The 25,200-nt window shown below is 26.3% G+C and overlaps 1 protein-coding gene across 1 annotated transcript in view; it reads right to left on the minus strand.

Moving 5' to 3' along the window:
• LOC135959037 (putative mediator of RNA polymerase II transcription subunit 26) overlaps positions 1–8,645 on the minus strand; it is a 147,260-nt gene extending 138,615 nt beyond the window's left edge. Inside the window, exon 1 of the mRNA XM_065510030.1 lies at positions 8,595–8,645. Coding sequence (XP_065366102.1) covers positions 8,595–8,598 — 4 coding nt within the window. The 5' untranslated portion in view covers positions 8,599–8,645. The remainder of the gene's footprint in view (positions 1–8,594) is intronic.
• Between the last annotated feature and the right edge of the window lie 16,555 nt (positions 8,646–25,200).

Consider the following 25,200-nt stretch of genomic DNA (forward strand, 5'->3'; position numbering starts at 1 on the left):
AGTAAATTCGGAAATATCTTCAGACTTATACTCAATAAATATTAACCTAACATTTAAAAATGCTCAATATTCCTTCTTGCCACATGTTGCCAACCACAACACAAACCAATTATTTAGCTTTCCCTTAACAATGTTGCAGAGTATTCAAATATTTATTACAAGAAAAAAAGAAACATATGCATAAATAAAATAAAAATAGTTAGTTGTCTTTTCTATTCATAAAATATTCACAACTTTTGTTGTCAGTCATAACTGCCTTTAGCTTTAAAGCTTGAAAAGTAAAGAAATATTTAAATATAAATGAGGAGAAGAAAAAGTTTCTTTATTTTTTTTTTGGTATAAACATACATTTATAAATACAAAAACACTTGTTGTGTAGTCATACATTCATACAAACACATAGAAATAAAAATATATGACGGTCAAGTGGTAGAAAAGAAAATATTTTTAACTCAGTTTCAGTTTCATATTTTTGGTTTTACTTTAAAATAGAAACTAGTTTTTTTAAGAGATTTTTATACCCTACACTACCTACAATATATAATGCGTTTGTGCAGATGTTTGTAACGCCCAAAAATATTAATCTAACACCCACCTTAAAGTATACCGATCGACTTAGAATCACTTTATGAGTCGATTAAATGATGTCCGTCCTTCCGTCAGGCTGGTCGGCTGGCTGTCCATGTAAACCTTGTTCGCAGAGTACAGGTCGCAATTTTGAAGATATTTCGATAAAATTTAGTACAAGGATTTAGGCCCAAGGACGGAGCCTATTGAAACTGTCTGAAATCGGTTCATTATTTCACCTAGCTCCCATACAAATGTCCTTCCGAAATTGGACTTTATCGGTCATAAATACAAAATTCATGTCACCAAATTTTGTTACGATCGGTCCATAATTAGTCATAGCTCCCATATAGACCCGCTTCCGAAAATAACTTTAACCTGCATAAATCGCTTAAAAATGTTGATATACACACAAAATTCAACATAAATAACTTTCATATAGACATAAATCACACGACCTAATTTCATGGTGATCGGTTCATAATTGGTCATAGCTCCCATATATGGCTCACTTCCGAAAATCACTCAAAAATATAAATTATTGAAATTTTAAAATGAAAATTGTTATTGCTCTTTTAATTAGTGTAGGGTATTATATGGTCGGGCTTGACCGACCATACTTTCTTACTTGTTTGATAAAATGGTTTTATAAGGTCAAAAATAGTGCAGCCAATAAATAATCACTATTCGTAAGAGAGTATCAGCTGGGGTTGTAAATTTTTCGAGTTTAATTTTAATCTAATAAAAGTTTATATTTTTTTGTTTTTTTATTCGAGTGAGTGATTAATTTTCAAATTTAAATTATTCGAAAAAATGTTAAAAATGAATCGAACACCAGAATCATAAAAAATAAAAAAATTTAATCGATTAAAATTAAACTCGATTGACAATCCTAGTTGATACACACTCAATGTTTGACTATAAAAAAACCGCATGTAAAGTAATACAATGGTGTTAAATCACACGAACAAGGGGGTCAATCAATACTGATCAGCGAAACGACAGAGTTCAAGACCATATGAGGAACCGCAGAACAAAAGCTACTTTTTTGCGCATTTAAAAGTTTTGGGAAATTGAGTTTTATTTATTTCGACCCCTTAAAAAACTGCATTAACCTGGAAATGGTAACAAGTTTCTTACTTATCAATAGAAACATCTAACTGCCATAAGTCGTCGCATTAAATGTTAAGGATGTTTGATATAAACCATTTTAATATCGAAAAAAGAACCTTTTGTTAAAAAATAAAGGAAAAACTGTACATTTTGTTAAAAACTAAATTAAAAAGTATGTTTTTTTTAACGATAATATTTTAAATGAATGTTTTTAATCCTGATCTAATATATAAACAAATTAATATATAAACAAATTGAAATTAAATATTTTTTTTTTCGTTTTTACTAGTGTTGTACCTTTTGTTAAGCACAAATTTTTTTACTTAGTAAAAAAATTTTAAAAATGTTGCTAAATTTATTATTTCTAGTAAATTTCAACCCAAATATTATAAAAATACCAAAACACCAATTTTTGAAAAAATGCAAAAAAAGTACCTTTTGTTCTGCGGCTCCTCATATAATGTCATAAGTATGTCATGTACAAACAACTGTCGTCCACATCAATATCATCCAATTTCCTATATATTCTTCTTTTGCCAACTGTATACTTTCAAACTGAGAAACTCTCCAGTTCCTCAAGCTTATTTGAATAAAAAACTTTTTCCCAAAAAAATTACAAAAAATCAATTTTTCGTTTGTTTCTTATCTTCTAATTATATAATGTTTAGATTTCCTTTCATCTTCTTAGTCTGGCCTTAAGTAAATCACTTGTAACTCAGTCTGGCCAAATTTATGTCTGTATCTTTATACAAAAATGTCTGGCTGTCTTCATGTCAGTCTGCCTACCTCTCTCTCGCTTTGTCTTTCCAATCCAAAATATAACAATAAAAAAAATATTAAATTCAACAACACATTGAATGTTTTATTTATCTTAAATGTATGAACTTTTTTATTCATAAGCTTTAAGAAGCATGAATGTAGATTTATAAAAGATAATTGAAATTTTTTTTTTTGAAGACATGTTGGAAATAATTAGTAAAACCAGCGGGAAATTAGACAAAAAAACAATCCAAAAACAAGCAAGAATGTATGGTCGGTCAAGATGGACCGCTCACCATGAAATTAGATCGTGAGATTTAGGTCTCTATGAAAGTTATTCATGTTGAATTGTGTGTGTATACCAACATTTTTAAGAGATCTATGCACGTTAAAGTGATTTTCGGAAGCGGCTCTATATGGGAGCTATGACTAATTATGGACCGATCGTAACAAAATTTGGTGACATGAATTCTGTATATATTAAACTTATTTGGAGTGCAATTTGTGGAGATACATTTATAAATTAAACATTTATGACCGATAAAGTCCAATTCGGAAGGGCATTTGTATGGGGGCTAGGTGAAATAATGAACCAATTTCATCCAATTTCAATGGGCTTGGTCCTTGGTCCGAAAAAATAATATGTACCAAATTTGATCGAAATATCTTCAAAATTGCGACCTGTACTTTGCTCACAAGGTTTACATGGACAGACAGACGAACAGACATCGTTTAATCGACTCAGAAAGTGATTCTAAGTCGATCAGTATACTTTAAGGTGTGTGTTAGACTAATATTTTTCGGCGTTACAAATATCTACACAAACGCATAATACCCTCCCCAATATGGTGGTGTAGGGTATAAAAACAACATCCATATGTATTCCTTAAAATATTAGGAGTAGATAGTTGACCTGATTTTATTTATTAACTGCTAGGCTGGCTAAGGATTGGCAATGGTAAAGCTAATGATAACTGACTTAATATACGAATTATCAGGGAACCGGAAATATGATTTAAAAAAGTGAATTTTTACAATATAAATTTATTCAAAGTATTTGCCATGATTAGCTCTGACCTTTTACCATATTTCTGGCAACATATGGATTCCGAGCCAAAATAATTGCTCATCTTTTGAGGACAATTTCGGATACTCTGTTCTGAAGTGAAGCGTATCACAGAGAGAGCCTTCTGCATTGATGGAAACAAATAGTAGTCGGACGTGGCGAGATCTGGTGAGGCAAAACTTTCCAACCACTTCATTTCAACAGGTATTGCAACATGTAGCCGAGTGTTGTCACGTCTTGATGTTTTCGGCAAATGCTCGTTTCAAACGAATCAGTACAGGTTCCCTATGATGGTCTGGCCAGATTTCAGCAGCTTATAATATATAGGACCCTTTTGCTCCAAAGAAATCCAGAGAATTTCCTTAGCGCCATGGATACTTATCTTTGATGTCGATTCGGCTGGTTGGCCGGGCTTCACATACGATCTCTTATGCTTCGGGTTATCGTAATAGATCCATTTTTCATCGCAAGTTATGATTCAATGCAAAAATTATTTTCTTTTAAAGCGTTCAAGCATCATTTCGGACATGAAAAATCGTCTCTCAAGGTCTCTCTGCTTCAATTCGTATGGTACCCAATTTCCCTGATTTTGAATGAATCCTGCTGCTCGCAAACATTTTGAAAATTCAGCTTGAGTAGCTCCCAATGATTTTGCAAGCTTTTGTTGAGTTTGAAAACATTATTGATGGAGTAATGCCTCCAATTCTTGGTATTCAAACTTGTTTGGCTGGCCTGGGCTGTTTTCGTCTTCCGTGTCAAAATTAACACTTCTGAACCGCATAAAATATCACTCGCACGTTGAAATTGATTGAACACATTCACCATATGCTTCGGTGTTCAATAGGTGGGCTTCAGCGACACTTTTTCAAATTCAAGAAGTAGAAGCAAAACTTCTCGCATATGATGACTCGTTGGCACAAAATTCGATATTTTCTAAGCAAAAACAATTTAATTTTTTACCTTTCTATCCAGAATTATTACCCATTATTTTATATATAAACTTATTTCGAATAGAGGGCAGATAAAATGCAACGTTTCTTGCACAAATGCAAACCACAGTAAAATTTCCAACTGGGTTAAAATTTTTTATTCAATTATTTGGAAATTCCTTATATCCATTGCTAACATAATGTTAAATCATTTAAAATTTTTTATTAATTTTCATTTCTTAAACAATTTTTCTTTTTTTTCTCACACGTAATCGATAGAGGGCAGATAAAATGCCACATTTCTTGCACAAAAGAAAACTACAGTAAAAATTTCCAACTGGGTCAAAATTTTTTATTCAATTATTTGTAAATTTCTTATATCCATTGCTAACATAATGTTAAATCATTTAAAAATTTTTATTAATTTTCTTCACTTAAACAAATTTTCTTTTTTCTCACACTTTCCATTATCAATTTAAAGTAGATTTCAAAAATTAAAATTTATAAGAAAACTAAATGTTTAAATTTTGCAAAAAGAAAACATATTCTTTACAAATAACTATGAATTGTTTAACAAACTGTAAAAAATTTCCTTAGACGACTGATTTAATATGGAAAAAATTCTGGGTATTTACAACTCACAAGAACAAATATAACATACAAACTGAAAATGTAAATATAAAGTAAAAAGTTAAAAGTGCTTTATATGAGTAAAAGATAACTGAATTTGAATTTGAATCTGTATCTGTTTCTGTTTCTTTATTTTCCAATGTTTGGCTAAAAGGCATATGAATGCAAAGATGAAGACGACTCCCAGGAATAATTCTTACTAAAGACATCAAATATGTAGAACAGATATTGTTGCAAAGTATAATATGTAGTTGTTTTTCGTTTTTCTGGGGAATATGTATTTTTTTTAAGAATTTTTTTCTGTATTTCTGTAATAAATATTTGAAATTGCTTAGCAGATTGTTTTTCAACATATGTAGATAAATTAACAAAATTAATTCTCATGTATAGATGTTAATAATATAATTTTAATTGGCTAATGTTTCAATTTTAATTGCCTTGATTATTTTTCATTTTCTTGCATCAGCTGTAAATAATTATCAAGATTATTTATTTGAAAATTTCTTGAACTATCTTTTAAATCTGAATAAGAAGCGTATAATTTTTATTAGCCTTTTAAAAACATTTTTTGTTAAAGAATTATTTTTGTTTGTGTAGGTTGTAAATAAAGATAAAATTTAAAAGCTTATATTTTTCTGAGGGTTAATTATTCATCATAAGATAAGCAACTGCAAATGCTCCCTCAATTTTGGCCATAATTTGAAAACAGTATAATTTTGATCCCAGACATAAAAGGGTTAATAATGTCCGAGAAATTAGATAATAGGCTACGAAATGTATTTTAAAGAATTTTTTTTTATAAAAGGAAACAATCAACTACAAAAATGTACCTAAGTCTCAATAACCAACTTTCTAGAACATATGAAATTCATAGGGCACTGCTACACGTTCAATATATATTGTGATATTTGGATCGCGATCCATTGTAATGGATCACGCAAAATTAGGTTATTCTGCGATTTGGATCGCTATCCATCAATACTGCATGCTACACGTTCAATAAGTATCGCGATACTGGATCGCGGTCAATATATATTGAACGTGTAGCAGTGCCCATTGGAATGATTGCCAAAAATTACAACGAGGCCCAAAAAAAAGTGCATGACAATTTTCATATACTGAAAGCTTATGTCCTCCTACAAATATTTATACCCTACACCACTATAGTGGGGAGGGTATTATGCGTTTGTGCAGATGTTTGTTACACCCAATATTAGTCTAACACCCACCTTAAAGTATACCGATCGATCATTTTCTGGTTTTGGCTGGCTGTCCATGTAAACCTTGTGCACAGAGTACAGGTCGCAATTTTGAAGATATTTCTATCAAATTTGGTACATATTATTTTTTCGGCCCAAGGACCAAGCCTATTGAAACTGGCTGAAATCGGTCCTAGCCCCCATACAAATGTCCTTCCGAAATTGGACTTTATCGGTCATAAATGTTTAATTTATAAATGTATCTCCACAAATTGCGCTCCAAATAAGTTGTATATATACAAAATTCATGTCACCAAATTTTGTTACGATCGGTCGATAATTAGTCATAGCTCCCATATAGACCCGCTTCCGAAAATAACTTTAACGTGCATAAATCGCTTAAAAATTTTGGTATACATACAAAATTCAACATAATTAATTAATATTCGCACAATTTACGAGCTCTACAAAGTTGTGCAAACCAGAGGTGGTCGACTTTGATATCCTGTATCGCACCTTGTATTGTAACAGGATGATTACAAATTGCTTTTCTGAAAGCGTATGTCCTCATGTAAGATTCATTCGTACATAATTTTAAAATCGGTCCAGTAGTTTTGAAGATACAGTTTTAGTGTTGAGTTGAAATTTTGTAGTTTGATTACACAGGGCAACAAAGTCGAAAACATTTTAGAGGCTTTCTAAACCACTACACAATTTTGATGTATTGTGGTTCCAGTAGTACAAATATGGTCACAATTTTAAATTCTATTGAGAGGTTTTTTTTAAACAAATTTTTAAGTAAAATTGTTAATTTTTTTAAACGTTTCTTCACATAATTAATGATAACTCAAAAACGGTTAGTTCGATATTATTAAAATAAACTTAGAACAATTGAAATTTACATAGCCTTCAATACGTTTATATATTACGTTTTAATCGGCTTAGTAGTTGCGAAGTTACTAAGAAATTGTTCAAGATTAATGCTTTTTTGTAAAGCCACATGTAATGGGAATAAAATGAGATATCAATCATAAAAATCGATGGATTCTTTTCGAATTTATTCACAATTAAGTGAATTCTTTCATTTTCACAAAATGTTTGTTTTTTGTTAGATATACATAAATTTGAGTAGTTAATGTTCTTCTTTCGGTAGATTGAATTTTTAAAACATTTTTCCCATTTTATGTACAATATTCCATATATATATTGCGTTTCAATTGGCTCAGTACTTTCGGAGTTATAATATCAAATTGAAGCAAAAAATATATTTTTTATGTGAAAATTTAAAATTTTTTTGTTTTAAAAAAATCATGAAAAATCGAAAACTACAGAAATTGTTCAGATTTATTACTTTATCACAAAGCAACATGTAATAGGAATAAAATGAGATATCGGTCATAAAAATCGATGGATTATTTTCGAAGTTATTCACAATTAAGTGAATTCGCTCATTTTCCCAAAATGTTTGTTTTTTGTTAGATATACATAAAATAGAGTAGTTAATGTTGTTCTTTCGATTGATTGAATTTTGAAAACATTTTTCCCATGTTATGTACAAATTTCCATATATATATTGCGTTTCAATTGGCTCAGTAGTTTCGGAGTTGTAATAACAAGTTAAAGCCAAAAATAAATTTTTTACGTGAAAATTTAAAATTTTTTTGTTTTAAAAAAATCATGAAAAATCGAAAACTACAGAAATTGTTCAGATTTATTACTTTATCACAAAGCAACATGTAATAGGAATAAAATGAGATATCGATCGTAAAAATCGATGAATTCTTTTCGAATTTATTCACAATTAAGTGAATTCACTCATTTTCACAAAATTGTATGTGATTACAAGCGTGTACTTTGAGTGGAAATTTTACATATGTTTTGATTTTGTTACAACAACAAAACACGTGTAAAATGTAAGCACAATTGTGTGGAGAAACTCCTAACAAAATTTATAATTTTACTAAAAAATTTGTAAAATTTTACCATTTTTGTACATAGGTAGACATGAAGCATCAAATCTATATAGTGGATAGTCAAGCCTTTTTTGCTGTTGACCTGTGTTATTTTCTGTACACAAGACAGAGCTGTGAATGTATGAATTCTTTGAAAAAAAATCGAACGTTATAAATAAATACAAATAAATTTTAAATTTTTTTGTTGTTTTCAATATAAAATACGAAAGAAAATGTTCGTTCGCATTTAGAGAAACAGGCAGTACATATATGATTTATTTTAAAAATAAATCATAAACAAACTCCTAATAAAAAATGAAATAAGCCTGAAAAAAAATACTTCATTTTTTAATTGAAACAAAATCTCCTAACCACTTACCCATTTTTATAAAATCCTTTAAAACAGCTACACTTATCCATGAGTTTTCAAGGTCCAAAAATCACAATCAAATCTGTTGTATTTTAATTTTTACACTCCTTCTTCTATACTTTACAAATTTAAATAAATTAGAAATTCTTTACACTTATTTGAAAACAATTCACTCGTGGCTAACAGTTGCCAGCTTAAAAACCATTTTAAGTAAAATTTGTATTCTTATTACATTTATTTTATTATTATCACTAAGATTAAAATATTTTAACACTTAGATTTTATTCTCACACTCTATTTAAACTTGTTTTTTTAAACAGAAATGACATCAATTTTATTAAAATTCTGCATACACTTTTAAAAATGGGTTATTGTTTTGATTACAGGACTTCTTTGTAAGCTGTTTTCATTACCCTGTTTTCATTAATAAAAATAGAGAAAAAAGAAAGAGAGAAAAAAAAAACTTGAATTAATAGATTTTCAAAAGGACTTTTGCTTGCTAAATTGAAAAAAAAAATGGCATAAATTATAATTTTGCTGTAGTTAATAGGCAAACAAACAAACTAAAAAAAACAACGTTAATGCTTTGCTAACTGAAGCTGGTTATAATAATTGTAAAAATGAATTCTGGAAAACAGAGAAAAAGACAAGACAAAATTGACATAAATACAAATTATACGCAAAAAGAAATTCAAATCAGTTCATCGAAGCGTATGAGTAATAATAATTGGAATACAACGTGCTAAATTAAAGAATGCTGTGGAGTGAAGGCAGGTTGTAATAATTATTCATTATTTTTGTGTGGTCGTTTAAATTCGTTAAACATTATTTGTAATTAATGCAGCAGGGAAAATTAATATGGGTCAAATCTGCTTAACTGTTAGAAAATTATGCAGGAATTTCATTTTGTTTTTCATTTGAAATATGTAAATAAGGGGTTTTAATGTAAGAAAAAAATATTATTTTCCTGTCGTTTGTTTTAAATGAGTTTTATTTTAAGTCAGAGTAAATTATTTCAGGTTTAAATGCTGGTTTTGTGAAACTAATTTGCAATTTAATGACATTTTTAAACTGACTATTAAGGTGGGCCTTATTTCAGACTTTTGAGATGTGAGATGCTCCCAAGGTCTTTGTCTGATAACGTTCAAAGGTTGCTTATTTTATTTACTATTTTTAAAATTTATATTTCATTTAATGAAAAATTGAAACGAGGTTTAAAAATGCAAACTTTAGCGATTTTACCTATTATGGGTTAAGGTGGGGACCAATTTGAAATTAATATAGCCACCATCATAAAAAGGTGGGGGTATATTAATTTGTCATCCCTCAAAGATTCTAGGACGATCTAAACGGTTTGGAACTGGACAGGGGAAGGTCTGGACTATAAGACGGGAAATGCAAAAACTTGCAACATGTGGCCTAGCGGCAGTATTGCCAATTTAGCACTTTTAGTGCTAGATCTAGCACTTTTAAAACACATTTAGCACCATAAAAAGTAATCTAGCGCCTAGCACTTTTTTTAGCATTTTTAAATTTTTTTCTAGCATTTTTAAAATTTTTGTTACACAGAAAAAATAAATTCATAATTGGAATGAATTTTGTAATAAATATTATTAATCGAACATGACCTGACAGACGTTGTCCTGTCAAAGTTAAAAAAATGCTTGTGTTCGATTTGTGAATTTGTGAGAAGCGGTTTGAAAAGGGTATAAATAGTTAAAAAGAAAAAAAAAAGTATTATTGAATGATAATTTTTATTCATATAGGACATAGAATAAAATATATGTACATAGAAGCGCTACTGAGAGACAAAGAACCCATGTTTGTTGTCAAAAACTCAAGTTCTTGCAACAACAGAATACATGTAAATCAATGTACACGGTTTGCTACCTATACGCAGAGAAAAAATATAATTGGGCATGGTTACTGTAACCATTTAAATAGTGTTACAAGTTTTTTAACAATATTAAAGTCACAGTAACCATTTACATGATTGTGGTAGCCATAACATGGTTAATTTACGATTCACATGATTGTATCAACCATATATATGGTTACAGTAAACAAATATATGTTTGTGACAACCATTCATATGATGAAGGACTTATCATATTATGTTGCTCTCGGCTTAAGACATCATAATCTGAGAACCATATATATATATATATCATAATCAACCATATATATAGTTGATACAATCATGTGAATCATAAATTAACCATATTATGGTTACCACAACCATGTAAATGGTTACTGTGACTATAATATAGTTAAAAATCTTGTAACACTATTTAAATGGTTACAGTAACCATGCCCAATTATGTTTTTTCTCTGCGTGGATGGAACTGGACAGGGGAAGGTCTGGACTATAAGACGGGTAATGCAAAAACTTGCAACATGTGGCTCCTTTTCTTGATTAAACGATTATTTGCCAAGTTATTAGCGAATTTATATATTTTGAGTTTTTATATAAAAAATTGAATTTTGGTCAGAAGTATGACTGATCACAGATCGAGCTCTTTTTCTTGATTAAACGCTTATTTGACAAGTTATTAGCGAATTTATATATTTTGAGTTTTTATATAAAAAATCGACTTTTTGGTCAGAAATATGAGTGATCACAGATCGAGCTTGATTAAACGCTTATTGGTCAAGTTATTATCTATTTAAGCTATTGTGAGTTTTAATATAAGTAATCAAATTTTTGTCTGAAATATGATTGATCACAGACCTATGTATTTTGCAGATGTATTTAATAAGTGGGCGTAATAGTGGACGTGGACAATTTTTATTTATGTAAAAACTTTTGCGGACTATGTATTGCGAACACTAAAAAAAATAGTTAAATAGGTCCAGGCGTCCTGCGATTTTAGTTATATTTATATTTTTCTTTCAGTAAAAACTTAAATTGGATTACTATGATCATTTAAACAAAAAATTAACCAAATTGATGTAGCCGTTTTCCAATTTTAGATAAATCAAAAAAAGTGGGCGTGTTCAATTTTTCATTCCGTAAAAACCTAAGTTGGGCTATGACCAACATTAAAAAAAAGATGTGTCTAAATCGGCCTGGTCGTTCTCTACTTATCCAGTTACCAACGAAAGACATTTGATTTTTATTTATATAGAAGATAGATAGATAATAATGATGTTAATGACTGGAATTTTTAAATTCATCTAATTATTTTCGTGATCTTAAAACTTATGTGATAAAATATGAATTTTAAAAGTTCATTTTTAAGTAGTAATTTAAAGACTTTTTGTTTTTTTTTTTTAAATTTACTTTCGAGTTTTGTTTTTAAAAATAAATTGAACATTTTATTTTTGATTTTGTTTTTAAGAAACGATGTATTATCAATTTCTATATTCATATTTAAGTATGAAAATGGATTTTTTAAGAATTACAGATCTCATAGTTTACTATAAAGCCAATTTTTTTTATTTATTTTTGTTAGCACTTTTAGCATTTTTTTGAGAAAAATCTAGCATTTTTTCCCAATAATGTTTTGGCAACACTGCCTAGCGGTGTCATGTTCGAATATTACGGTTGTATGTCTAACATAGGGTTCCTAAAGAAATTCCAGAAAATTCCCGAAAATTAACAAAAAAATATTCCTGGGAATTCCCGGGAAATTTTTCCCGCTGCTTGAGTAGCTCCCAAAGATTTTGCAAGCTCTTTTTGAGTTTGATAACAATCTTATGGATTAATACCTCTAATTTTCCTCAAACTTTTTGGCTCCCAGAATATTCGGCCATCATGCCAATGTTGCAATACCTGTTGAAAACTATTTAGAAAGAAGTGGTTGGGAAGTTTTTTCTCACCCACCTTCTAGTGAAGACCTTGCCCCGTCCGAATACTATTTGTTTCGATCGATGTATGTATAACGCTCTCTCTGGAATACGCTTCACTTTGAAACAGAGTATTCGATATTGGCATGATTCGTTCTTGGCCTCAAAAAATAAGCAATTCATTTGGCCATGTCCATATGTTGCAAGAAAGTTGGGAAAAATGTCATAGCTAACAATGGTCAATACTTTGAATAAATTTATATTGTAAAAATGTTTCAAAAGAATGCTAAAATTTGGAATAAAATATCACGCATTGTTAAGTCAATAAGTAAATTCTCAAAACATTGTAACAAATTATTTGATAAAGGTTTCAGTCAAGATGAAATTTTCTGCTACATTTGTTTTTTTATTATGGTCTGAAAGGTTTACATGAAAAATACTGGAAAATGGTTTGAAACGTAAATATGCTCCATCCAAATTGGTTTTAGAAAATTAAAAAATAAAACTAAGCAAAAGAATAATTGTAGTCACTCAAAACATTTCAATACCTCTAATTTCTAGAGTGTAATAAAGTACATAGATCACTTTCGTTTATTTTCTTTTACTTATAACTTTTGACCTTTTGTGCAATTATTTTTTCTGTCCCTGTTAGAAATATCAAATTAGCATCATTTATCATCGGTCGTGATTTTTTTATTTTGTCTGTGTATATTTTTCTGTCCAGCACTGTGGTTCAAATCAAAATCTAGGTGGACAAAATTATTTGGCGATCTTTTTATATAGAATTATATAAACTTTTTTTCAAGTTACAGTAGGGTCTAGATATACATATAAAAAACATTAATAAAAAATTAAAAAAAATACGTTTTCATGTCTTTCTGAAACTAGATTTTTAAAAAGATCTGTATTTACTATATTTCAAGTTACAGTAGGGTCTAGATATATAAAAATCAATAATAAATAAAGAAATATTTCTAAAAATTCCATTCCGTAAAAATTAAAAAAAAAGTATTTCGACGGGTGCTGGCGGCTACAACTTTTTTACAAAGACATTCCCCAGAAGTTTCTTTAAATGATGTATATAGTCATTGGACGGGCTTCGACGGTCTTTTTTTTTGGCAAGCTATATAACATTCTTAGAAAAAAAAAATATCAGTATATTTTTGAGAACCAAGTTTAAAGGACTATAACAGGAAAATGGAGAGGCCCATAAATATAAGATATACATTTAATAAAAGCCTATATTAACGTTTATCTATGTTTGGAAGTATGAATCTCTATATGGTAAAACCATTGAGATATATCTAATTTAGTAATGCAGTAAAATATTAAAAAAAATTAACGAAAATATGATTCAAAATTTGTTGAACTTCTGGCGCTTCTGTCGAGAAAACGAAATGTCCAATTGAAAACCCCATTTGTATTGGAGGAGAGCAGATTGTCAGCTTCCGAAAAAAAACTTAGTTTTTCCAAATTCTGAAGATACCGATTTTCATAATTTTGTCCACCTAGATTTTGATTTGGAACCACAGTGCCCAGTAGGATTTTTCCCAAATTATTCTAATAATATTAGTTTATGTAATGTTTGTTTTTTATTATTCTATTATTTTATTTTTCAAAATGTAATAAAGTTGAAAGGCCTTTTTCATAATCAATTTTTAAATTTATCAACGATTTATAAAACTGATTTTGTATGGAAATTTTGTTTTATAAAACTTTTATAAATTTAGAAATTGATTATGAATATGGGGGTAAAAATATAATATTTAAAGACGACTTAAAACCCAATAAATACGAAAGCGCCAAAAATTTAAGCACTTGACTTGAATGGAAATATAATTATGTTTTGAACTTGAAAAATATTTAAAAAAATTCAATATTTTTCCCATTAAATATTATTCCCAATAAGCATTTTTACTGGAATTCAAGTTGAATGCAAGTGTAATTCAAGTCTTGAATTATAGTCAAGCAATTGCATTATAGTTGTATTCTCCAGTAAAAAAGAAATCTAAATTCAAGCCATTTGATGTTAAAAAGTATTGAATTTTTTTCAAATATTTTGCAAGTTTAAAACATAATTAATTATATTTGCATTCAAGTCAAATTCGAACAAAATGTTCAAGTGCTTGAATTTTTGGAGCATTAGTGTTTATTGGGCAGGGTATTCTTTCAAATGTTTTTTAAATAAAAAAATCCTATAGTTGCTTAAAGTGATAGGAATATTTAAAGTTACATTAAATTCGTGAAAAAAATTAAAATTTCTCTTTATAAAAAAATAAAAATGGAAATTTCCATAAGAAAAAAAAACAGAAATTGAAAATCCATAATAAAATTTAAAACAATTTATCATGTAATTAACTTAATATTCATTATATTTATGCCATTTTTGTTTATAACAATAATAATACACATAAATTACCATTTAATTAAAAAGAGTTCAACTGGCCCAATTATGCTGTGGAATCAATAAATAGTACCCATATAATCCCTAATGACATTCGTTGGTAGTATACACACAATTGAACATCCATATGAATTTAGTATATATTATGATAGACATTTATAATTTTGTTTATTTTTGTTGTTGTTTTTGTTTCTTATGTATAGGTAGGTATCTATGTTTGTGTACTACGATTTAAATACACAAAAACATAAACAAACACGCACACGCAGGCACTCGCGCCTAAAAGTATGTGAAACCGTTATACCGAAAAAATATAGAACCTTTTAAACATCCTCGTACTATTTATAATTGAACTGTAATTATTGTTATTAAAAGTCATTTGCCATTAAACATTTACACATAGACACTCAGGGGATTTTAGCTTCTAAATAAACACAAATTTGTTTTTTTTATTTGAAATTTGTTTCAGTTTTTATTTTTATTAAATATTTGTTATTTTTAAAATGAATACCATAATATTTTGATTTTTTGTTTATTTTTATTTTAATTTACAGCATATTTTATTAATTAATTATATGTATATATTTTTTTAAAACTTTTGTGGTTTTATATATCAAGGTATTTTTGTATACACTTCAAATTTTTTCTAAGAATTTATCTCCTTTTTTTGTTATTTTTAAAAATTCCCGTTTCACTGGTTCTGTTTGTTTCAAAGCCAAACGTATCGTTGTAGAGTTAAAAGACAACTAAAACAATTTTGCCATTATCCATAGTGAAAATAGTTGTATACAATTTATAGAAAATATCATTTTACTAAGAAAAGCTTTAATCACTCTCTTTCAGTGTGTAAATTACTCTCACTTTTCACTTAAACAGCAAGCTTTTTATTAAGCTTTTCTCCATTATAAAACCTTTTTGTAAAAGCAAGGATATTACAATTGGTACTTTCTTTGGTACCATTGAAAACAACAAAGAAAATGGTATATCAATAATTATTGATATACCAAAGAAGATTTTTATGTATATCAAACAAAAAACTAAAATTTTGTGAAAATGAGCTAATTCACTTAATTTATGAATAAATTCGAAAATAATCCAAAGATGTTTATGATCAATATCTTATTTGGTTCCTATTACATGTGGCTTTGCGATAAAGCAAACAATCTGAACAATTTCTGCCATTTTCCATTTTTCATTATTTTTTAAAACAAACAAATTTTCTATTTTCACGTAAAAAATATAGTTTTTGCTACAATTTGTTATTATAACTCCGAAACTACTGAGCCGATTGAAATGCAATATATATATGAAAATTTGTACATAACATGGGGAAAATGTTTTCAAAATTCAATCAATCGAAAGAAGAACATTAACTACTCAATTTTATGTATATCAAACCAAAAAAATAAAATTTTTTGATAATGAGCGAATTCAATTAATTGTGAATAAATACGAAAACAATCCATAGATTTTTATAATCGAAATATCATTTTGTTGCTATGATATGTGGATTTAAGATAAAATAATAAATCTTAAAAATTTCTGCCGTTTTCGATTTTTCATTATTTTTTAAAACAAAAAAAATGTTCTATTTTCACGGAAAAAATATATTTTTTGCTACAATTTGCTATTATAACTCCGAACCTACTGAGCCGATTGAAATGCAATATATGCACGAAAATTTGTACATAGTATGGGGAAAATGTTTTAGCAATTGAATCAATTGAAAGAATATTATTCTACTCAATTTTTCGTATATCAAAAAAAAACTAAAATTTTGTGAAAATGAGTTAATTCACTTAATTATGAATAAATTCGAAAATAATCCATAGATTTTTATGATCAATATCTCATTTTGTTCCTATTACATGGGACTTTGTGATAAAGTAATTAATCTGGAAAATTTCTGCCATTTTCCATTTTTCATGATTTTTTAAAACAAAAAAAAATTATATTTTCACGTAAAAAATATATTTTTTGATTCAATTTGTTATTATAACTCCAAAACCACTGAGCCAATTGAAATGCTTTATGTATATGAAAATTTCTACATAATATGGGGAAAATGTTTTCAAAATTCAATCAATCGAAAAAGAACATTAACTACTCAATTTTATGTAAATCAAATAAACAACTAAAATATTTTGAAAATGAGCTAATTCACTTAATTGTGAATAAATGCGAAAAGAATCAATCGATTTTAATGCACGATATCTTATTTTGTTCCTATTACTTGTGGCTTTACGATAAAGCAATAAATCTTAAAAAGTTTTGCCATTACCGATTTTTCATGATTTTTTTAAAACAAAAAAAAAAATATTTTCAAGTAAAAAATATTTTTTTGCTTCAATTTGTTATTATAACTCCGAAACTACGGAGCCGATCATAACGCAATATATAAATGGATTAAAGGTTATGTAAATCTCAACTCTAGTTTACTTTAATAATATCGGATTAAAGGTTATGCTAATTTAAATTTTTTTAAGTTTATAATTTTACTTAAAAATTTAAAAAAAAACTCTCCATAGAATTTAAATTTGGACCATATTTGTACTACTGTTACGCACAATACATCAAAATTGTGTAGTGGTTTAAAAAGCCTTTAAAATTGTTTCGATTTTGCTGCTACAATTCTAAAATTTAGAGCTTTATTTTCTAAATCTAAGATTTGTTCATCAGTAAAAAGCAAATTTTGACAACAATTTTTGGCACTTTTTATACATTAGACTCTTTATAAAAAGTTTATTCCTTTGTACCTTATTTTTAATGAAATAATAATATTTTAATTTCACTGGTATCCCTGCCTTTAATAAAGCTTTATTGTTTTATTTTCCCTTTTTAATTTATTTCAGTGCATGTGGGTGTAGTAGTAAAATAAAGAAAAAAGCTTTTAGTAGTAAAAATCTTGACACTTTTTCATTCATTTTTATTGTGTGGAGCATCATAAGCAATAACAACAACATCTCAAAACCAACACGTGTTTTCTTCGCTTGTGTGCGTTTGTATGTATAGCTTTGTTTTGTTTACTTTTTCTTTTTTTTGTTCCTCTTTTGTTTTGGCTAAAGCTCTCTGAGAGTGTTGTTACTGTTTATTAAGGGATTATTTAGGGACAAACAAAACAAGTTCTCTTCTATAGAAATATAAGTATTTATTTGTTATTTAAACGCTTGTGGAGCTACACATGTAAGAGTAAATATAGAGTTTTGTTGTATTTTTGTCTGTATTGTGTTGTTATTTTTAGCTTTTTTTGTTAATATCACTTGTTAGATTTTTTACGGGAAAAACATATGATGCGGTTTTAACGCTTTAGGGACTATTAAAAAAAATACATTATTATTGGTCAAAATTCAATGGAATTTTCAAAGTTTATTTGCAGTTCTTTTGAAATTAAAATATTATTATATTAATTTAAAAAGTTTTAACAAAAAATACATGATAATTAGCAGTGTTTGTGTTGATAGAAGAATTTCTTAATAAATTTATATGTACGTATGAGTAATATTTAGTTATAAAATTTATTATTAAACATACTTTCTAAAGAAAAACATTGTCTTGCTAAATAAACAGCATTAAATAATGTAGCAAATGATCTAGTGCAGTTTATATTCCCGATTAGTTATATAATAAATTCAATGATAACTCGTAACTTGTTTTTTGTAGACAGAATTTAATGCTCATAAACAATTTTTAGATTTATAAAAGGTATATACAAAATTTTGATAAATTTAAAAATCGTATGAATAATTCGGTAAATATACATATAAAATTTTATGTAGAGAATACTATAAGGCTGCTTTGAGTATATTATAATTTCGATATTGTTAAATTTTTGAAGATTTTCACGTAAAATACATTGTTTACATAATGTAAACAACTGTAATTTTTGGTAAATTTGAAGAAAATTTCTAATATTTTGATAATATTTAAATATTTACATGGAAAATACATTGTTTACATAATGTCAACAATTGAACAATTTCGCAAATCAAAGTAAATCTCTTAATACTTGCTAAATTTTTGAAGATTTTATATTATTTACATGAATAATACATTGTTTACATAATGTAAAAAATGTAAATTTTGGATAAATTTATTAAAAATGTTTATTATTATAGAGATAATCTATTATTCACATGGAAAATACATTGTTTACATAATGTAAACAATTGTAATTTTTGGTAAATTTGAAGAAAATTTCTAATATTTTGATAATATTTAAATATTTACACGGAAAATACATTGTTTACAAAATGTCTACTATAGAAATTGTTGTGTAAATTGAAAAAAATATTTTAAAATTTGTTTAATGTTATGAGGATTTTGTATTATCTACATGAAAAATACATTATTTACACAATGTCAACAATTGAAAAATCTAATAAATCACATGAAATTTATTAAAACTTGTTAAATTTTTAAGGATTCTTTATTGGTTGCATGCAAAATACATAGTTTACATGAAAAATACATTATTTACACAATGTCAACAATAGAAAAATTTTGTAAATCACAAACATTTTCTTAAAACTGGTTTAGTTTTTGAAGATTCTGTATAGCTTGCATGAAAGATACATTGTTTACATGAAAAATACATTATTTACACAATGTCAACAATTGAAAAATTTAATAAATCACAAGAAATTTCTTAAAATTTGTTAAATTGTTGAAGATTCTGTATTGCTTGTATGAAAAATACATTGTTTACATCTAAAGTACATTATTTACGCTATGTCAATAATTGAAAAATCTAGTAAATCACAAAAAATTTCTTAAAACTAGTTAAATTGTTGAAGATTCTGTACTGCTTGCATGAAAAATACATTGTTTACATAAAAAAAAAATTCTTTACACAATGTCAACAATAGAAAAATTTTGTAAATCACAAACATTTTCTTAAAACTGGTTAAGTTTTTGAATATTCTGTATTACTTGCATGAAAAATACATCATTTACACAATGTCAACAATTGAAAAATTTGGTAAATCACATGATATTTTTTAAAACTTGTTAAAGTTTTGAGGATTATGTATTTCTTGCATGAAAAATACATAGTTTACATGAAAAATACATTATTTACACAATGTCAACAATTGAAAAATCTAGTAAATCACAAGAAATATCTTAAAACTTGTTTAATTGTTGAAGATTCTGTATTGCTTACATGAAAAATATATTGTTTACATGAAAAATACATTATTTACACAATGTCAACAATTAAAAAATCAAGTAAATCATATGAAATTTCTTAAAACTTGTTAAATTGTTGAAGATTAAGTATTGCTGGTATGAAAAATACATTGATTACATAAGGCAACAATAGAAATTTTTAGGAAAATTAAAATATTTTTTTTTAATTTTTAAAAATTCCTTGTTTACAAACTATCAGCAATGGAAATTTTAATAAAAAATTCTTATTATTTTGAAGATATTTTAATATATTTATTATTTACATAATGTCAACAATTTAAATTTTTGCTAAAATTAAAAAACTATTCCATTATTTGTTAAATTTACATACAAATTTATTGTCTACATATTAGCAATTATGTAAATCAAAAGAAATTATCTCAAACTTGTTAAATTTTTAAAGATTTCATATTATTTACATGAAAAATACATTATTTACATAATGTAAAAAATGTAATTCTTAGCAAAATTAATTTAAATATCTAAAACTTCAAGATTTTATGAAGATTTTGTATTATTTTCAAGTAAAATACATTGTTTACATAATGTCAACAATTGAAATTTTTGAAAAATTTAAAGAAAATTCTTAAAAATATTTTTTAAAATTATGCTATTTAAATAATTATAAATTGAAAAATAAATTGTTTACATAGTGCCAACAATTAAGCAATTCTGTAAACTAAAAGAAACTTACTGAAACTTGTTAAATTTTTGAAGATTTCGTATTATTTACATGAAATAAACATTATTTACATAATGTAAACTATATAAATTGTTAGCAAAATTAAAGAAAACTCCTTAAACTTCAAGATTTTATGAATATTTTGTTTTATTTTCATGTAAAATACATTGTTTACATAATGTCAACAATTGAAATTTTTGAGAAATTTAAAGAAAATTCTTAAAAAAAAAATATATATATGAAATTTTTCTATTATTTTCAGGGCAACACTTTGTTTACATGATGTCAACAATTGCAATTTTCAGGAATATTTTCGAAATTAGCATTTTAATTAAAATAGTAATATAACACTGTAACACAGTGTTATTTTTGATTTTTTTTTTTCTGAGTTAGTTTTTATCGTTTTTTCTAAGTTTTACAAAGATTTTTGTATTGTTATCATTATGAAGAATTGATTGCAGTAGCAATATTTATTTATTACGAAACTACTAGAGGCAGCAAAAACAACCCCGAAATAATTAAAGTTTGAGTACAGATACTAACAAGCAGCATAATCACAGGTAAAGTAATGTGCCTAGAGTCTTAAAACACAGACAGAATGTCTAAAACAGAGTAAGAATAAGTGTGTCTAGCTGTGTATTACTAATAACTACTGCAGTAGATGAAACAAATTGTTAAGGAATACTTTTTGCCAACAATTTGTAAGAAATTTGCTAAAGAATAATGGGAAAAATTACAGATAATTTGTAACAAAAGTTTATTGTAGAAAATAAATACTTATCAAAACTAGATAAAGCAAATGCTGCTTGTATTCACTTAGAAAATAAAATCATAGATAAATACACATGGATAGGAAAATCTCCTGTTAAAGACCTAACTCAGTTGTCAAAAACCTAAGTGTTGAGAATGTATTAGTCATAGAGAACATAGAGCGGAAACTCGAAAAAAACTCAAACAAAAAAATTTCTCAAAATATTTACACATACGAGTGTTGTTTTTGTTTTCACATAGTTTTTTTTACTAATACATTCCCACCACTTAGGTTTTTGACAACTGAGTTAGGTCTTTGACAGGAGATTTTCCGCTCTATGTGTTTTCTCTATGGTATTAGTGATTATTTTGAGTAATTTTTTGATTGAGTTTCTTTTTGTAGTTTCCGCTCTATGTATTTCTCTATAAATAGAATCTGTTATTTCTGTTTAATTGCTAACATATATCGAAAAATAATCATGTCACACCAAAAAAAAAAACATAACAAACAATGTTATTTCAAAACTCTTTTGTGACCAATATCCACATCATGATTGAATTTTTAGCCTTCAATGTTCAAATTATTTGAGCCCAATAAACAAAAAACTAACATATTTACCTAATCACCTACATTTGGAGTAAATGAAAATAGAAACTAAACCATACAAAATTAAAATTCTTTGGAACAAAAACCAAACCATTGAAAAACTTTTACTCATTTTGTTGTTATAGATTGATTAACTATTTAAAGGGTTGTTCGTTCATTTTTATGTTTGTTTTTTCATTCGCCTCTTTTGTCTGCAAGCATTTGAAACCAAAAACCATGAAAACAATATAGAAAAAGTCACACTTTCACACAACTTAATAAGCCAATGCGGAAAATGAATTGTGTAGAAGGCGACTAGATGATACCTTATCATACATTTTAATTAATTGTAAAAGTATACAAATTTAAATTTTTTACATAATATCAAAAATTAAATTTTCAGTTAACTTAAAAAAATTTAAAAAAAATTTTAAATTGTATAACAATTTTCATATTTTTTATATTGTAAATACATTGTTTACACAATGTCAATAATTTAAATTTTAGGTAAATTTAAAAAAAACTCTTAAAAATAGTATTTTTATAAACATAGTCTTCTATTTACATGAAAAATACATTGTTTACATAATGTCAACAATTGAAAAATGTTTTATATTAACAGAAATTTTAATTTTTGAGACATTTATAATATTTACATGAATTATACATAATTTACATAATGTAAACAATTGAAATATTTGGCAATATTAAAGAAAATGACTTTATATTGAAAATTGTATATAGATTTGGTATTATTTACATGGAAAATACATTGTTTACATAATGTCAACAATTCAAAAATTTTGTATATATGTATATAAAGAAATTTCCTGAGGCTTGTTAAATTTTTAAAGATTTGTTTATTATTTACAGTAAAAATACATTATTTACATAATGTAAAAAAATTATTGTTTTAGTAAAATGAAAAAAATATTTCAAAATTTAGTTTAATTAGTGAAAAAATTTTATTATTCAGGCAAAACTACATTATTTACATAATGTCAACAATTGAAAAATGTTGTATATCAAACTAATTTTCTTAAAACTAGTTAAATTTTTGAAAAATTCATATTATTTACATGAAAAATACATTATTTACATAATGTCAACAATTGAAAAATGATTTATATCAAAATAAATTTATTTTATTAAGTTATATTTTAAGACATTTATAATATTTACATGAATTATACATTATTTACATAATGTAAACAATTGAAATATTTAGCAATATTTTATAGAAAATCAATGTTTTGCTAATTTTATGAAGATTTGGTATTATTTACATGGAAAATACAATGTTTACATAATGTCAACAATTGAAAAATGTGACATATCTAAAGAAATTTCTTGAGACTTGTTAAATTTTTAAAGATGTTTTTATTATTCACAGGAAAAATACATTATTTACAGAAAAAGATGTATTATTCAGGTAAAACTACATTATTTACATAATGTCAACAATTCAAAAATATTAAATATCAAACAAATTTTCTTAAAACTAGTTAATTTTTTGAAAAATTCATAGTATTTACATGGAAAATACATTGTTTACATAATGTCAACAATTGAAAAATGTTGAATAACAAAAGAAATTTCTATGATTAAGTTAAATTTTTGAGACATTTATAATATTTACATGAATTATATATTATTTACATAATGTAAACAATTGAAATATTTAGCAATATTAAAGAAAATGACTTTATATTGAAAATTTTATGAAGATTTGGTATTATTTACATGGAAAGTTCATTGTTTACATAATGTCAATATTTGAAATTTTTAGAAAATTAAAAATTATTTCACAAATTCATTGTATTTTTGTAAATGTTTGTATTATTTACTCGAGAAATACATTGTTTACATAATGTCAACAATTGAAATTTCAAGTAAATTTGAACAAAAATTAACATTTCTTATAGAGATTTTATATAATTTAAAAGTAATTTAAATTTAATAAAAAAATGCGTTGTTTACATAATGTCAACAATTTAAATTTCGAGTAAATTTTTAAAAATGTGAAAATTTCTTAAATTTTTTTCAGATTTTACATAATTTACACCGGAAAATACATTGTTTACATAATTCAACAATTTTAATTTTCTTCGAAATTAAGAAAATTTTAATAAAATTCTTACAATTATGGAAGATTTCTTATTATTTACATGGAAAATACATTGTTTACATAATGTCAACAATTGAACAATTTTGTATATTTAAGAAATTTCTTGAGACTTGATAAATTTTAAAGATTTTTTTATTATATACATGAAAAATACATTATTTACATAATGTAAACAATTGATGGTTTTAGTAAAATGAAGAAATATTTTTGATATTGTGAAAAAAACATTATTATTCCGGTGAAAATACATTCTTTACATAATGTCAACAATTGAAAAATGTTGTATATCAAACAAATTTTCATAAAACTAGTTAAAAAATGTTGTGCATCAAAAGAAATTTCTTGAAACTGGTTAAATTTTTTAAGATTTTGTATTAAAGTACATTGTTTACATAATGTCAACAATTAAAATTTTAAGTAAGTAATGTCAAAAATTGAAAACTGTTCTAAATCAAAAGAATTTTATTAAATTTGTTATTATTTACATGAAAATTACATATTTACATAATTTAAATTTTTAGTAAAATTAAATAGAATCCCTTTCCAGAATATTTGAGCAGAATTTAACATTAGATTTCATAATTCATTATTTTACATTTATTTTTAACTAGTTGATCGCCCCGGCTTCGCCCGGTAGCATTTACTAATGTTAGTTCTTCAAGTTTCTCCAACCCACGCACACCACCCTGTTCTTATTTGTTTGTAAATAAAATATCTAAATTTGTACTGCATACGTTAGGGAGCTTTTTTTATTACGTTGACTGGACTCACAAAAAAAAGAATTTCCGAGTTTTACCCGGAATTTTTCGAATAAAAAGAAAATCAGCCGAATCGCTCCAGCCGTTCTCTCGTGATGACATTACATACATGGACCATTTCATTTTTATATTTATTTTTTTAAATCATGTCTTAACCCAAACTACCACTGACTCCGTGTGTAGGGTATCTCCCGCACATAATGAAGTGTTATCATTGCAAACAGATGAGTCAGCCAAAAAAGCAGTGTGCACACGGGGTAAAAGTGTTTAAAGGGTGTTAAAACATTTTGATGGGAGTTTATTGTTATTTTTCCGTGTTCACAGTCATTCT

This window comes from Calliphora vicina, chromosome 4 (assembly GCF_958450345.1).
Source record: "Calliphora vicina chromosome 4, idCalVici1.1, whole genome shotgun sequence".
Taxonomy (NCBI): domain Eukaryota; kingdom Metazoa; phylum Arthropoda; class Insecta; order Diptera; family Calliphoridae; genus Calliphora; species Calliphora vicina.